At 51.2% G+C, this 16,871-nt stretch overlaps 1 protein-coding gene across 12 annotated transcripts in view; it reads left to right on the top strand.

Moving 5' to 3' along the window:
• The window catches only part of LOC115121963 (calcium/calmodulin-dependent protein kinase type II subunit beta-like), a 150,917-nt gene that overhangs the window by 85,387 nt on the left and 48,659 nt on the right, over positions 1 to 16,871 (top strand). For all 12 annotated transcript variants that reach the window (XM_065026835.1, XM_065026829.1, XM_065026832.1 and 9 more), the window contains one exon: positions 16,359 to 16,396. In XM_065026835.1, the coding sequence (XP_064882907.1) occupies positions 16,359 to 16,396 (38 nt within the window). The remainder of the gene's footprint in view (positions 1 to 16,358; positions 16,397 to 16,871) is intronic.

The raw sequence follows: 16,871 nt of genomic DNA, 5'->3' as shown, positions 1-16,871 counted from the left end.
GAAATGTTTCTTCTTATTATGAAAAACGAACTTGTTTGGGTACTAGGCCTAAAACCTTCCTCAGAGTTCAGCTGTCTTCATGTGAAGTCTCCATCCTCCAGCTGTCTTCATGTGAAGTCTCTATCCTCCAGCTGTCTTCATGTGAAGCCTCCATCCTCCAGCTGTCTTCATGTGAAGTCTCCTTCCTCCAGCTGTCTTCATGTGAAGTCTCCATCCTCCAGCTGTCTTCATGTGAAGTCTCCATCCTCCAGCTGTCTTCATGTGAAGTCTCTATCCTCCAGCTGTCTTCATGTGAAGTCTCCATCCTCCAGCTGTCTTCATGTGAAGTCTCCTTCCTCCAGCTGTCTTCATGTGAAGTCTCCTTCCTCCAGCTGTCTTCATGTGAAGTCTCTATCCTCCAGCTGTCTTCATGTGAAGTCTCTATCCTCCAGCTGTCTTCATGTGAAGCCTCCATCCTCCAGCTGTCTTCATGTGAAGTCTCCTTCCTCCAGCTGTCTTCATGTGAAGTCTCTATCCTCCAGCTGTCTTCATCTGATCCTCCAGTCTCTATCCTCCAGCTGTCTCCATCCTCCAGCTGTCTTCATGTGAAGTCTCCATCCTCCAGCTGTCTTCATGTGAAGTCTCTATCCTCCAGCTGTCTTCATGTGAAGTCTCTATCCTCCAGCTGTCTTCATGTGAAGTCTCCATCCTCCAGCTGTCTTCATGTGAAGTCTCCATCCTCCAGCTGTCTTCATGTGAAGTCTCTATCCTCCAGCTGTCTTCATGTGAAGTCTCCATCCTCCATACTTTCATGAAATCACACATGCAATTCACCAAATTAAAGCTACACTTGTTGTTAATCCAGAAAACGTGTGAGATTTCAAAAAGGCTTTACGGCGAAAGCAAACCATGCTATTATCTGACGACAGCACCCCATCAAACAAAGACAGACGATCACAATTCAACCCGCCAGGCGCGACACGAAACTCAGAAGTAAAGATATAATTCATGCCTTACCTTTGACGAGCTTCTTCTGTTGGCACTCCAATATGTCCCATAAACATCACAAATGGTCCTTTTGTTCGATTAATTCCGTTGTTATATAGCCAAAATATCCATTTATTTGGAGTGTTTGATCCAGAAAACCACCGGTTCCAACTCGCGCAACATGACTACAAAATATCTCATAAGTTACCTGTAATCTTTGTCCAAACATTTCAAACAACTTTCCTAATACAACTTTAAGTATTTTTTAACGTAAATAATTGATAAAATTTAAGACGGGATAAACTGTGTTCAATACCGGAGGAAAACAAAGTGGAGCGAGCTTTTCAAGTCACGCGCCTCTATCAAACAGTACACTTCACTCGACCCTCGTTCTGAATAGCGCTACTTCTTCATTTCTCAAAGGAAAAACATCAACCAATTTCTAAAGACTGTTGACATCTAGTGGAAGCGATAGGAACTGCAAGCAACTGCCTTAGAATTCTAGATTCCCATTGAAAACCCATTGAAAAGAGAGTGACCTCCCCCTGGATGGTTTGTCCTCGGAGTTTCACCTGCCAAATAAGTTCTGTTATACTCACAGACATCATTCAAACAATTTCAGAAACTTCAGCGTGTTTTCTATCCAAATCTACTTATAATATGCATATCCTAGCTTCTAGGCCTGAGTAGCAGGCAGTTTACTTTGGGAATACTTTTCATCTGGACGTGAAAATACCTCCCCCTAGCCTTAAGAAGTTTTTACCAGTTTGACTCTTTCTCTTTCTCTTTATTTTAATCTCTTCCTCTTCTCCTTCCTTCCTTCCGTCTTGCTTACTGTTATGTGTGTCAAGGTAAGGAGCCTGCTTGCTTCCTCTACAGGGTTAAATAAACAACATAATATTTGACCTTTGGGTTTACAGGTTGGGGTCGTGGACTAAATGCCACAATGAAACTCGACTCAGGTGTTCTGGCATGTTTTTGTCATCCTGAGATCATCTACCTGAGAGTGAATGTAACTGCAACGAGTGATGTATGAAAACACTTCAGCTCAGACCACAGACCGTTCTGGAGTCTATCTGAGTGTTCTAGAAGCTTCTATTTATTCAGATAGAAGGCTCTGAAAAACAATATCGGAGACTTCAAACAAGATGTGAGAATGCACTTGACACAGTTAATGACCCAATTCACCCCCTAGTGTAAACACAGCAGGTGGAGGCAGTGCAGGAAAACTCCACACAAACCCTCACCGCCAGTGTTCTTTGAGTCACAGAACTGGTCTTTATCGTGCTGCCAGGCATACCTAGCAAACTGCTGAATTTGCACATGTAGTTAGCCTTGTAGAAATTAGACTCTATATCAATTGAGGCAGACGTAGAGGAGGAATGGAATGCTATATGGGAAGGAGAGGGAAAAGCAGAGGAAAGGAAAACTGTGAGTGTTGCATTATCTCTCTCTCTCTCTCTCTCTCTCTCTCTCTCTCTCTCTCTCTCTCTCTCTCCTCCACACACACTGCAATGTTTTGACTTCTAAAGTGAGGGCTCTTCTGTCTCGTCTCTGTATCATCTCCTCTCTCTCCTTCAAACACACTTTGAACAGGGCTCACTTCAGGGCTCACTTCCCCTGTGGGAGAGGGGTTCCTCCAGAAATTAGTTTCTAATGTCAATCCTTTAAAAAACACTGCAGACTTTGTGTGCAAGATAGAGTGAGATACATAGAGGGGGAGAGAGGTACAGAGGGAGAGAGAGGGCTACAGAGGGAGAGAGAGAGCTACAGAGAGAGAGAAAGAGAGAGAGAGCTACACACATAGAGAGCTACAGAGAGAGAGCTACAAAGAGAGAGCGAGAAACAGAGAGAGCTACAGAGAGAGAACTACAGAGAGAGAGAGCTACAGAGTGAACTAGAAAGTTAAAGAGAGAGACAGAGAGCTCTATAGATAGAGAGAGAAAGAGAGAGCTACAGAGAGCTACAGAGAGAGCTATATAGAGAGAGCTACAAAGCGAACTAGAGAGTTGAGAGGGAGAGCTATACAGACAGATCTATATAGATAGAGAGCTACAGTGAAAGAGAGCTACAGTGAGAGAGAGCTACAGAGAGAGAGAGCTACAGAGAGAGAGAGCCACAGAGAGAGCCAGAGCTACAGAGAGAGGGAGAGCTACAGAGAGAGAGAGAGAGGGCTACAGAGAGAGAAAGAGCTACAGAGAGAGAGAGGGCTACATAGAGAGAGAGGGCTACATAGAGAGAGAGCGAGCTACAGAGAGAGAAAGAGCTACAGAGAGACTGGGACGGTGCTATAGAGGAGAGAGACTGGGACGGTGCTATAGAGGAGAGAGACTGGGACGGTGCTATAGAGGAGAGAGACTGGGACGGTGCTATAGAGGAGAGAGACTGGGACGCTGCTATAGAGGAGAGAGACTGGGACGGTGCTATAGAGGAGAGAGACTGGGACGGTGCTATAGAGGAGAGAGACTGGGACGGTGCTATAGAGGAGAGAGACTGGGACGGTGCTATAGAGGAGAGAGACTGGGACGGTGCTATAGAGGAGAGAGACTGGGACGGTGCTATAGAGGAGAGAGACTGGGACGCTGCTATAGAGGAGAGAGACTGGGACGGTGCTATAGAGGAGAGAGACTGGGAAGGTGCTATAGAGGAGAGAGACTGGGACGGTGCTATAGAGGAGAGAGACTGGGACGGTGTTATAGAGGAGAGAGACTGGGACGGTGTTATAGAGGAGAGAGCCTGGGACGGTGCTATAGAGGAGAGAGATTGGGACGGTGCTATAGAGGAGAGAGATTGGGACGGTGTTATACTGACAGGTACAAAGGAGAGAGACTGGGAAGGTGCTATAGAGGAGAGAGACTGGGACGGTGTTATAGAGGAGAGAGACTATACGGGGCTATAGAGGAGAGAAACTGGGATGGTGCTATAGAGGAGAGAGACTGGGACGGTGCTATAGAGGAGAGAGACTGGGACGGTGCTATAGAGGAGAGAGACTGGGACGCTGCTATAGAGGAGAGAGACTGGGACGGTGCTATAGAGGAGAGAGACTGGGACGGTGCTATAGAGGAGAGAGACTGGGACGGTGCTATAGAGGAGAGAGACTGGGACGGTGCTATAGAGGAGAGAGACTGGGACGGTGCTATAGAGGAGAGAGACTGGGACGCTGCTATAGAGGAGAGAGACTGGGACGGTGCTATAGAGGAGAGAGACTGGGACGGTGTTATAGAGGAGAGAGCCTGGGACGGTGCTATAGAGGAGAGAGATTGGGACGGTGTTATACTGACAGGTACAAAGGAGAGAGACTGGGAAGGTGCTATAGAGGAGAGAGACTGGGACGGTGTTATAGAGGAGAGAGACTGGGACGGTGCTATAGAGGAGAGAAACTGGGACGGTGCTATAGAGGAGAGAGACTGGGACGGTGCTACAGAGGAGAGAGACTGGGACGGTGTTATAGAGGAGAGAGACTGGGACGCTGCTATAGAGGAGAGAGACTGGGACGGTGCTATAGAGGAGAGAGACTGGGACGGTGCTATAGAGGAGAGAGACTGGGACGGTGCTATAGAGGAGAGAGACTGGGACGGTGCTATAGAGGAGAGAGACTGGGACGCTGCTATAGAGGAGAGAGACTGGGACGGTGCTATAGAGGAGAGAGACTGGGACGGTGTTATAGAGGAGAGAGACTGGGACGGTGTTATAGAGGAGAGAGCCTGGGACGGTGCTATAGAGGAGAGAGAATGGGACGGTGTTATACTGACAGGTACAAAGGAGAGAGACTGGGAAGGTGCTATAGAGGAGAGAGACTGGGACGGTGTTATAGAGGAGAGAGACTGGGACGGTGCTATAGAGGAGAGAAACTGGGACGGTGCTATAGAGGAGAGAGACTGGGACGGTGCTACAGAGGAGAGAGACTGGGACGGTGTTATAGAGGAGAGAGCCTGGGACGGTGCTATAGAGGAGAGAGATTGGGACGGTGTTATACTGACAGGTACAAAGGAGAGAGACTGGGAAGGTGCTATAGAGGAGAGAGACTGGGACGGTGTTATAGAGGAGAGAGACTATACGGGGCTATAGAGGAGAGAAACTGGGACGGTGTTATAGAGGAGAGAGACTGGGACGGTGCTACAGAGGAGAGAGACTGGGACGGTGTTATAGAGGAGAGAGACTATACGGGGCTATAGAGGAGAGAAACTGGGACGGTGCTATAGAGGAGAGAGACTGGGACGCTGCTATAGAGGAGAGAGACTGGGACGCTGCTATAGAGGAGAGAGACTGGGACGGTGCTATAGAGGAGAGAGACTGGGACGCTGCTATAGAGGAGAGAGATTGGGACGGTGCTATAGAGGAGAGAGCCTGGAACGGTGCTATAGAGGAGAGAGACTGGGACGGTGCTATAGAGGAGAGAGACTGGGACGGTGCTATAGAGGAGAGAGACTGGGACGCTGCTATAGAGGAGAGAGACTGGGACGGTGCTATAGAGGAGAGAGATTGGGACGGTGCTATAGAGGAGAGAGACTGGGACGGTGCTATAGAGGAGAGAGACTGGGACGGTGTTATAGAGGAGAGAGACTGGGACGGTGCTATAGAGGAGAGAGATTGGGACGGTGTTATAGAGGAGAGAGATTGGGACGGTGTTATACTGACAGGTACAAAGGAGAGAGACTGGGAAGGTGCTATAGAGGAGAGAGACTGGGACGGTGTTATAGAGGAGAGAGATTGGGACGCTGCTATAGAGGAGAGAGATTGGGACGGTGCTATAGAGGAGAGAGCCTGGGACGGTGCTATAGAGGAGAGAGCCTGGGACGGTGCTATAGAGGAGAGAGATTGGGACGGTGTTATACTGACAGGTACAAAGGAGAGAGACTGGGAAGGTGCTATAGAGGAGAGAGACTGGGACGGTGTTATAGAGGAGAGAGACTATACGGGGCTATAGAGGAGAGAAACTGGGACGGTGTTATAGAGGAGAGAGACTGGGACGGTGCTACAGAGGAGAGAGACTGGGACGGTGTTATAGAGGAGAGAGACTATACGGGGCTATAGAGGAGAGAAACTGGGACGGTGCTATAGAGGAGAGAGACTGGGACGCTGCTATAGAGGAGAGAGACTGGGACGCTGCTATAGAGGAGAGAGACTGGGACGGTGCTATAGAGGAGAGAGACTGGGACGCTGCTATAGAGGAGAGAGATTGGGACGGTGCTATAGAGGAGAGAGCCTGGAACGGTGCTATAGAGGAGAGAGACTGGGACGGTGCTATAGAGGAGAGAGACTGGGACGGTGCTATAGAGGAGAGAGACTGGGACGCTGCTATAGAGGAGAGAGACTGGGACGGTGCTATAGAGGAGAGAGATTGGGACGGTGCTATAGAGGAGAGAGACTGGGACGGTGCTATAGAGGAGAGAGACTGGGACGGTGTTATAGAGGAGAGAGACTGGGACGGTGCTATAGAGGAGAGAGATTGGGACGGTGTTATAGAGGAGAGAGATTGGGACGGTGTTATACTGACAGGTACAAAGGAGAGAGACTGGGAAGGTGCTATAGAGGAGAGAGACTGGGACGGTGTTATAGAGGAGAGAGATTGGGACGCTGCTATAGAGGAGAGAGATTGGGACGGTGCTATAGAGGAGAGAGCCTGGGACGGTGCTATAGAGGAGAGAGCCTGGGACGGTGCTATAGAGGAGAGAGACTGGGACGGTGCTATAGAGGAGAGAGACTGGGACGGTGTTATAGAGGAGAGAGACTGGGACGGTGCTATAGAGGAGAGAGATTGGGACGGTGTTATAGAGGAGAGAGATTGGGATGGTGTTATACTGACAGGTACAAAGGAGAGAGACTGGGAAGGTGCTATAGAGGAGAGAGACTGGGATGGTGTTATAGAGGAGAGAGCCTGGGACGGTGTTATAGAGGAGAGAGATTGGGACGGTGCTATAGAGGAGAGAAACTGGGACTGTGCTATAGAGGAGAGAGACTGGGACGGTGCTATAGAGGAGAGAGATTGGGACGGTGTTATAGAGGAGAGAGATTGGGACGGTGTTATACTGACAGGTACAAAGGAGAGAGACTGGGAAGGTGCTATAGAGGAGAGAGACTGGGATGGTGTTATAGAGGAGAGAGCCTGGGACGGTGTTATAGAGGAGAGAGATTGGGACGGTGCTATAGAGGAGAGAAACTGGGACTGTGCTATAGAGGAGAGAGACTGGGACGGTGCTACAGAGGAGAGAGACTGGGACGGTGTTATAGAGGAGAGAGCCTGGTACGGTGCTATAGAGGAGAGAGACTGGGACGCTGCTATAGAGGAGAGAGACTGGGACGGTGCTATAGAGGAGAGAGACTGGGACGGTGTTATAGAGGAGAGAGACTGGGACGGTGCTATAGAGGAGAGAAACTGGGACGGTGCTATAGAGGAGAGAGACTGGGACGGTGCTACAGAGGAGAGAGACTGGGACGGTGCTATAGAGGAGAGAGATTGGGACGGTGTTATACTGACAGGTACAAAGGAGAGAGACTGGGACGCTGCTATAGAGGAGAGAGACTGGGACACGGTGTTATAGAGGAGAGAGACTGGGACGGTGCTATAGAGGAGAGAGACTGGGACGGTGCTATAGAGGAGAGAGACTGGGACGGTGCTACAGAGGAGAGAGACTGGGACGGTGTTATAGAGGAGAGAGCCTGGGACGGTGCTATAGAGGAGAGAGATTGGGACTGTGTTATACTGACAGGTACAAAGGAGAGAGACTGGGACGCTGCTATAGAGGAGAGAGACTATACGGGGCTATAGAGGAGAGAAACTGGGACAGTGTTATAGAGGAGAGAGACTGGGACGCTGCTACAGAGGAGAGAGACTGGGACGCTGCTATAGAGGAGAGAGACTGGGACGGTGCTATAGAGGAGAGAGACTGGGACGCTGCTATAGAGGAGAGAGATTGGGACGGTGCTATAGAGGAGAGAGCCTGGGACGGTGCTATAGAGGAGAGAGACTGGGAAGGTGCTATAGAGGAGAGAGACTGGGACGGTGTTATAGAGGAGAGAGCCTGGGACGGTGTTATAGAGGAGAGAGATTGGGACGGTGCTATAGAGGAGAGAAACTGGGACGGTGCTATAGAGGAGAGAGACTGGGACGGTGCTACAGAGGAGAGAGACTGGGACGGTGTTATAGAGGAGAGAGCCTGGTACGGTGCTATAGAGGAGAGAGACTGGGACGGTGTTATAGAGGAGAGAGACTGGGACAGTGTTATAGAGGAGAGAGCCTGGGACGGTGCTATAGAGGAGAGAGACTGGGACGGTGCTACAGAGGAGAGAGACTGGGACGGTGTTATAGAGGAGAGAGCCTGGGACGGTGCTATAGAGGAGAGAGATTGGGACTGTGTTATACTGACAGGTACAAAGGAGAGAGACTGGGACGCTGCTATAGAGGAGAGAGACTATACGGGGCTATAGAGGAGAGAAACTGGGACAGTGTTATAGAGGAGAGAGACTGGGACGGCTGCTGCTACAGAGGAGAGAGACTGGGACGCTGCTATAGAGGAGAGAGACTGGGACGGTGCTATAGAGGAGAGAGACTGGGGACGCTGCTATAGAGGAGAGAGATTGGGACGGTGCTATAGAGGAGAGAGCCTGGGACGGTGCTATAGAGGAGAGAGACTGGGAAGGTGCTATAGAGGAGAGAGACTGGGACGGTGTTATAGAGGAGAGAGCCTGGGACGGTGTTATAGAGGGAGAGAGATTGGGACGGTGCTATAGAGGAGAGAAACTGGGACGGTGCTATAGAGGAGAGAGACTGGGACGGTGCTACAGAGGAGAGAGACTGGGACGGTGTTATAGAGGAGAGAGCCTGGTACGGTGCTATAGAGGAGAGAGACTGGGACGCTGCTATAGAGGAGAGAGACTGGGACGGTGCTATAGAGGAGAGAGACTGGGACGGTGTTATAGAGGTGCTATAGAGAGACTGGGACGGTGCTATAGAGGAGAGAAACTGGGACGGTGCTATAGAGGAGAGAGACTGGGACGGTGCTACAGAGGAGAGAGACTGGGACGGTGTTATATAGAGGAGAGAGCCTGGGACGGTGCTATAGAGGAGAGAGACTGGGACGGTGAGACTGGGACGGTGTTATAGAGGAGAGAGACTGGGACAGTGTTATAGAGGAGAGAGCCTGGGACGGTGCTATAGAGGAGAGAGACTGGGACGGTGCTACAGAGGAGAGAGACTGGGACGGTGTTATAGAGGAGAGAGCCTGGGACGGTGCTATAGAGGAGAGAGATTGGGACTGTGTTATACTGACAGGTACAAAGGAGAGAGACTGGGACGCTGCTATAGAGGAGAGAGACTATACGGGGCTATAGAGGAGAGAAACTGGGACAGTGTTATAGAGGAGAGAGACTGGGACGCTGCTACAGAGGAGAGAGACTGGGACGCTGCTATAGAGGAGAGAGACTGGGACGGTGCTATAGAGGAGAGAGACTGGGACGCTGCTATAGAGGAGAGAGATTGGGACGGTGCTATAGAGGAGAGAGCCTGGGACGGTGCTATAGAGGAGAGAGACTGGGAAGGTGCTATAGAGGAGAGAGACTGGGACGGTGTTATAGAGGAGAGAGCCTGGGACGGTGTTATAGAGGAGAGAGATTGGGACGGTGCTATAGAGGAGAGAAACTGGGACGGTGCTATAGAGGAGAGAGACTGGGACGGTGCTACAGAGGAGAGAGACTGGGGACGGTGTTATAGAGGAGAGAGCCTGGTACGGTGCTATAGAGAGAGAGACTGGGACGCTGCTATAGAGGAGAGAGACTGGGACGGTGCTATAGAGGAGAGAGACTGGGACGGTGTTATAGAGGAGAGAGACTGGGACGGTGCTATAGAGGAGAGAAACTGGGACGGTGCTAGGAGAGAGAGAGAGAGACTGGGACGGTGCTACAGAGGAGAGAGACTGGGACGGTGTTATATTGGAGAGAGCCTGGGACGGTGCTATAGAGGAGAGAGATTGGGACGGTGTTATACTGACAGGTACAAAGGAGAGAGACTGTACGCTGCTATAGAGGAGAGAGACTATACGGGGCTATAGAGGAGAGAAACTGGGACGGTGTTATAGAGGAGAGAGACTGGGACGCTGCTACAGAGGAGAGAGACTGGGACGCTGCTATAGAGGACAGAGACTGGGACGGTGCTATAGAGGAGAGAGACTGGGACGCTGCTATAGAGGAGAGAGATTGGGACGGCGCTATAGAGGAGAGAGCCTGGGACGGTGCTATAGAGGAGAGAGACTGGGACGGTGCTATAGAGGAGAGAGACTGGGACGGTGCTATAGAGGAGAGAGACTGGGACGCTGCTATAGAGGAGAGAGACTGGGACGGTGCTATAGAGGAGAGAGATTGGGATGGTGCTATAGAGGAGAGAGACTGGGACGGTGCTATAGAGGAGAGAGACTGGGGCGGTGTTATAGAGGAGAGAGACTGGGACGGTGTTATAGAGGAGAGAGATTGGGACGGTGTTATAGAGGAGAGAGATTGGGACGGTGTTATACTGACAGGTACAAAGGAGAGAGACTGGGACGCTGCTATAGAGGAGAGAGACTGGGACGGTGCTACAGAGGAGAGAGACTGGGACGGTGTTATAGAGGAGAGAGCCTGGTACGGTGCTATAGAGGAGAGAGACTGGGACGCTGCTATAGAGGAGAGAGACTGGGACGGTGCTATAGAGGAGAGAGACTGGGACGGTGTTATAGAGGAGAGAGACTGGGACGGTGCTATAGAGGAGAGAAACTGGGACGGTGCTATATAGGAGAGAGACTGGGACGGTGCTACAGAGGAGAGAGACTGGGACGGTGTTATAGAGGAGAGAGCCTGGGACGGTGCTATAGAGGAGAGAGATTGGGACGGTGTTATACTGACAGGTACAAAGGAGAGAGACTGGGACGCTGCTATAGAGGAGAGAGACTATACGGGGCTATAGAGGAGAGAAACTGGGACGGTGTTATAGAGGAGAGAGACTGGGACGCTGCTACAGAGGAGAGAGACTGGGACGCTGCTATAGAGGACAGAGACTGGGACGGTGCTATAGAGGAGAGAGACTGGGACGCTGCTATAGAGGAGAGAGATTGGGACGGTGCTATAGAGGAGAGAGCCTGGGACGGTGCTATAGAGGAGAGAGACTGGGACGGTGCTATAGAGGAGAGAGACTGGGACGGTGCTATAGAGGAGAGAGACTGGGACGCTGCTATAGAGGAGAGAGACTGGGACGGTGCTATAGAGGAGAGAGATTGGGATGGTGCTATAGAGGAGAGAGACTGGGACGGTGCTATAGAGGAGAGAGACTGGGACGGTGTTATAGAGGAGAGAGACTGGGACGGTGTTATAGAGGAGAGAGATTGGGACGGTGTTATAGAGGAGAGAGATTGGGACGGTGTTATACTGACAGGTACAAAGGAGAGAGACTGGGACGCTGCTATAGAGGAGAGAGACTGGGACGGTGTTATAGAGGAGAGAGCCTGGGACGGTGTTAGAGAGGAGAGAGATTGGGACGGTGCTATAGAGGAGAGAAACTGGGACGGTGAAACTGGGAGTGCTATAGAGGAGAGAGACTGGGACGGTGCTACAGAGGAGAGAGACTGGGACGGTGTTATAGAGGAGAGAGCCTGGGACGGTGCTATAGAGGAGAGAGACTGGGACGCTGCTATAGAGGAGAGAGACTGGGACGATGCTATAGAGGAGAGAGACTGGGACGGTGTTATAGAGGAGAGAGACTGGGACGGTGCTATATAGGAGAGAAACTGGGACGGTGCTATAGAGGAGAGAGCCTGGGACGGTGCTATAGAGGAGAGAGACTGGGAAGGTGCTATAGAGGAGAGAGACTGGGACGGTGTTATAGAGGAGAGAGCCTGGGACGGTGTTATAGAGGAGAGAGATTGGGACGGTGCTATAGAGGAGAGAAACTGGGACGGTGCTATAGAGGAGAGAGACTGGGACGGTGCTACAGAGGAGAGAGACTGGGACGGTGTTATAGAGGAGAGAGCCTGGTACGGTGCTATAGAGGAGAGAGACTGGGACGGTGTTATAGAGGAGAGAGACTGGGACGGTGTTATAGAGGAGAGAGCCTGGGACGGTGCTATAGAGGAGAGAGACTGGGACGGTGCTACAGAGGAGAGAGACTGGGACGGTGTTATAGAGGAGAGAGCCTGGGACGGTGCTATAGAGGAGAGAGATTGGGACTGTGTTATACTGACAGGTACAAAGGAGAGAGACTGGGACGCTGCTATAGAGGAGAGAGACTATACGGGGCTATAGAGGAGAGAAACTGGGACAGTGTTATAGAGGAGAGAGACTGGGACGCTGCTACAGAGGAGAGAGACTGGGACGCTGCTATAGAGGAGAGAGACTGGGACGGTGCTATAGAGGAGAGAGACTGGGACGCTGCTATAGAGGAGAGAGATTGGGACGGTGCTATAGAGGAGAGAGATTGGGACGGTGCTATAGAGGAGAGAAACTGGGACGGTGCTATAGAGGAGAGAGACTGGGACGGTGCTACAGAGGAGAGAGACTGGGACGGTGTTATAGAGGAGAGAGCCTGGTACGGTGCTATAGAGGAGAGAGACTGGGACGCTGCTATAGAGGAGAGAGACTGGGACGGTGCTATAGAGGAGAGAGACTGGGACGGTGTTATAGAGGAGAGAGACTGGGACGGTGCTATAGAGGAGAGAAACTGGGACGGTGCTATAGAGGAGAGAGACTGGGACGGTGCTACAGAGGAGAGAGACTGGGACGGTGTTATAGAGGAGAGAGCCTGGGACGGTGCTATAGAGGAGAGAGATTGGGACGGTGTTATACTGACAGGTACAAAGGAGAGAGACTGGGACGCTGCTATAGAGGAGAGAGACTATACGGGGCTATAGAGGAGAGAAACTGGGACGGTGTTATAGAGGAGAGAGACTGGGACGCTGCTACAGAGGAGAGAGACTGGGACGCTGCTATAGAGGACAGAGACTGGGACGGTGCTATAGAGGAGAGAGACTGGGACGCTGCTATAGAGGAGAGAGATTGGGACGGTGCTATAGAGGAGAGAGCCTGGGACGGTGCTATAGAGGAGAGAGACTGGGACGGTGCTATAGAGGAGAGAGACTGGGACGGTGCTATAGAGGAGAGAGACTGGGACGCTGCTATAGAGGAGAGAGACTGGGACGGTGCTATAGAGGAGAGAGATTGGGATGGTGCTATAGAGGAGAGAGACTGGGACGGTGCTATAGAGGAGAGAGACTGGGACGGTGTTATAGAGGAGAGAGACTGGGACGGTGTTATAGAGGAGAGAGATTGGGACGGTGTTATAGAGGAGAGAGATTGGGACGGTGTTATACTGACAGGTACAAAGGAGAGAGACTGGGACGCTGCTATAGAGGAGAGAGACTGGGACGGTGTTATAGAGGAGAGAGCCTGGGACGGTGTTATAGAGGAGAGAGATTGGGACGGTGCTATAGAGGAGAGAAACTGGGACGGTGCTATAGAGGAGAGAGACTGGGACGGTGCTACAGAGGAGAGAGACTGGGACGGTGTTATAGAGGAGAGAGCCTGGGACGGTGCTATAGAGGAGAGAGACTGGGACGCTGCTATAGAGGAGAGAGACTGGGACGGTGCTATAGAGGAGAGAGACTGGGACGGTGTTATAGAGGAGAGAGACTGGGACGGTGCTATATAGGAGACAAACTGGGACGGTGCTATAGAGGAGAGAGACTGGGACGGTGCTACAGAGGAGAGAGACTGGGACGGTGTTATAGAGGAGAGAGCCTGGGACGGTGCTATAGAGGAGAGAGATTGGGACGGTGTTATACTGACAGGTACAAAGGAGAGAGACTGGGAAGGTGCTATAGAGGAGAGAGACTGGGACGGTGCTACAGAGGAGAAAGACTGGGACGGTGTTATAGAGGAGAGAGACTATATGGGGCTATAGAGGAGAGAAACTGGGACGGTGCTACAGAGGAGAGAGACTGGGACGGTGTTATAGAGGAGAGAGCCTGGGACGGTGCTATAGAGGAGAGAGATTGGGACGGTGTTATACTGACAGGTACAAAGGAGAGAGACTGGGAAGGTGCTATAGAGGAGAGAGACTGGGACGGTGTTATAGAGGAGAGAGACTGGGACTTTGCTATAGAGGAGAGAAACTGGGACGTTGCTATAGAGGAGAGAGACTGGGACAGTGCTACAGAGGAGAGAGACTATATGGGGCTATAGAGGAGAGAAACTGGGACGGTGCTACAGAGGAGAGAGACTGGGACGGTGTTATAGAGGAGAGAGCCTGGGACGGTGCTATAGAGGAGAGAGATTGGGACGGTGTTATACTGACAGGTACAAAGGAGAGAAACTGGGACGGTGCTATAGAGGAGAGAGACTGGGACGGTGCTACAGAGGAGAGAGACTGGGACGGTGTTATAGAGGAGAGAGCCTGGGACGGTGCTATAGAGGAGAGAGATTGGGACGGTGTTATACTGACAGGTACAAAGGAGAGAGACTGGGACGGTGCTATAAAGGAGAGAGATTGGGACGGTGCTATAGAGGAGAGACACTGGGACGGTGCTATAGAGGAGAGAGACTGGGACGGTGCTATAGAGGAGAGAGACTGGGACGGTGCTATAGAGGAGAGAGACTGGGACGGTGCTATAGAGGAGAGAGACTGGGACGGTGCTATAGAGGAGAGAGACTGGGACGGTGTTATAGAGGAGCGAGACTGGGACGGTGCTATAGAGGAGAGAGATTGGGACGGTGCTATAGAGGAGAGACACTGGGACGGTGCTATAGAGGAGAGAGCCTGGGACTGTGCTATAGAGGAGAGAGACTGGGACGGTGCTATAGAGGAGAGAGACTGGGACAGTGCTATAGTGGAGAGAGACTGGGACGGTGCTATAGAGGAGAGAGATTGGGACGGTGCTATAGAGGGAGAGACTGGGACGGTGCTATAGAGGAGAGAGACTGGGACGGTGCTATAGAGGAGAGAGATTGGGACGGTGCTATAGAGGAGAGAGACTGGGACGCTGCTAAAGAGGAGAGAGATTGGGACGGTGCTATAGAGGAGAGACACTGTATAGAGGAGAGAGCCTGGGACGGTGCTATAGAGGAGAGAGACTGGGACGGTGCTATAGAGGAGAGAGACTGGGACGGTGCTATAAAGAGAGAGACTGGGACGGTGCTATAAAGAGGAGAGACGGTGCTATAGAGAGAGACACTGGGACGGTGCTATAGAGGAGAGAGACTGGGACGGTGCTATAGAGGAGAGACTGGGACGGTGCTATAGAGGAGAGAGACTGGGACGGTGCTATAGAGGAGAGAGACTGGGACGGTGCTATAGAGGAGAGAGACTGGGACGGTGTTATAGAGGAGCGACTGGGAGTGCTATAGAGGAGGGGATTGGGACGGTGCTATAGAGGAGAGACACTGGGACGGTGCTATAGAGGAGAGCTATAGAGGAGAGAGACTGGGACTGTGCTAGAGGAGGGACTGGTGCGGTGCTATAGAGGAGAGAGACTGGGACGGTGCTATAGAGGAGAGAGACTGGGACGGTGCTATAGAGGAGAGAGACTGGGACGGTGCTATAGAGGAGAGAGACTGGGACGGTGCTATAGAGGAGAGAGACTGGGACGGTGCTATAGAGGAGAGAGACTGGGACGGTGCTATAGAGGAGAGAGACTGGGACGGTGCTATAGAGGAGAGAGACTGGGACGGTGCTATAGAGGAGAGAGACTGGGACGGTGCTATAGAGGAGAGAGACTGGGACGGTGCTACAGAGGAGAGAGACTGGGACGGTGTGTGTGTCTTGGTAGGAGCACCATTTCAGGCTCTAGCCCTGAAGGGGACCGAGGGGACAGGCTCCAGTATTAAGCCCCAAATTCGTTTTCTATCTCTGCCTCGTTAACTGATTAACCAGTTCCTCTTAATGAGGTTCTGTTGCTCGCGGCAACCCACATCAACTCTCGCTGGGCCTCCTGTGCCACGCCGAATGGGATAGTTTTAACCCAGGAACAGTTCTCTGTGTTCCCTGTGACACAATGGATACGGACTGTTGTCTGTGGAAAATTGCTGAGGATTATGGGTATTATGCTAAACAGACCACTGTCTTTAGTATGAACAAACCTCCTCTCCTCTCTAAATCTCCAGAAGATCTCAGAGGAGTGTTGTGATTATCAGGGTCTGCTGGACCAGTCGTTGATAACCTGTCTAAAGATGTCAGCGTTTACTACCTCTTGTTACGACTGTCTGGTCCCCTACCCTGTTGGATTCTTTTTCTACCTGTGGTTGAATTTGGGTTACCCATCTTCAACTAGGAATCCTACGGGACTACAGGTTGATACTGATACACCTTTGTGATCTCTCTGATCTCCTGTTCGACCAGAATCTCTGACCTGTGTGTCTGCTGTTGTTTCCTATTGCAGCAGCCAAGAGTTTGCTCAACAAGAAGGCAGATGTCAAGGTAAGACCCCCCCCCTCTCTCTTTTTCTTCTCTGTCTCTCAATTCAATACCATTTCAAAGAGATTTATTACCATGGGAAACATATGTTAACATTGCCAAAGTGAAATAGATAATCAACAGAAGTGAAATAAACAATAAACAAAATGAACTAAACATTACACTCACAAAACTTTCAGAGGAAAAGAGACATTTCAAATGTCATCATGTCTATATGCAGTACTGATCTTTCTCAGTCTCTCTGCCCCCCCTCTCTCTCTGCTACCTTTCTCTCTCCTCTCTCCCTCTCCTCCCTCTCTCTCTGCGTGTGTGTGTGTGTGTGTGTGTGTGTGTGTGTGTGTGTGTGTGTGTGTGTGTGTGTGTGTGTGTGTGTGTGTGTGTGTGTGTGTGTGTGTGTGTGTGTGTGTGTGTGTGTGTGTGTGTGTGTGTGTGAGCTTTGTGCTAGCTGCTTTCTGGTCTGTTTATTCAGTAGGAATTG

The sequence above is a fragment of the Oncorhynchus nerka genome, linkage group LG13 (genome assembly GCF_034236695.1).
Source record: "Oncorhynchus nerka isolate Pitt River linkage group LG13, Oner_Uvic_2.0, whole genome shotgun sequence".
NCBI classification, from domain to species: domain Eukaryota; kingdom Metazoa; phylum Chordata; class Actinopteri; order Salmoniformes; family Salmonidae; genus Oncorhynchus; species Oncorhynchus nerka.
Note: the sequence above shows the minus strand (reverse complement) of the source record. Positions and strands in the feature narration are given on the sequence as shown.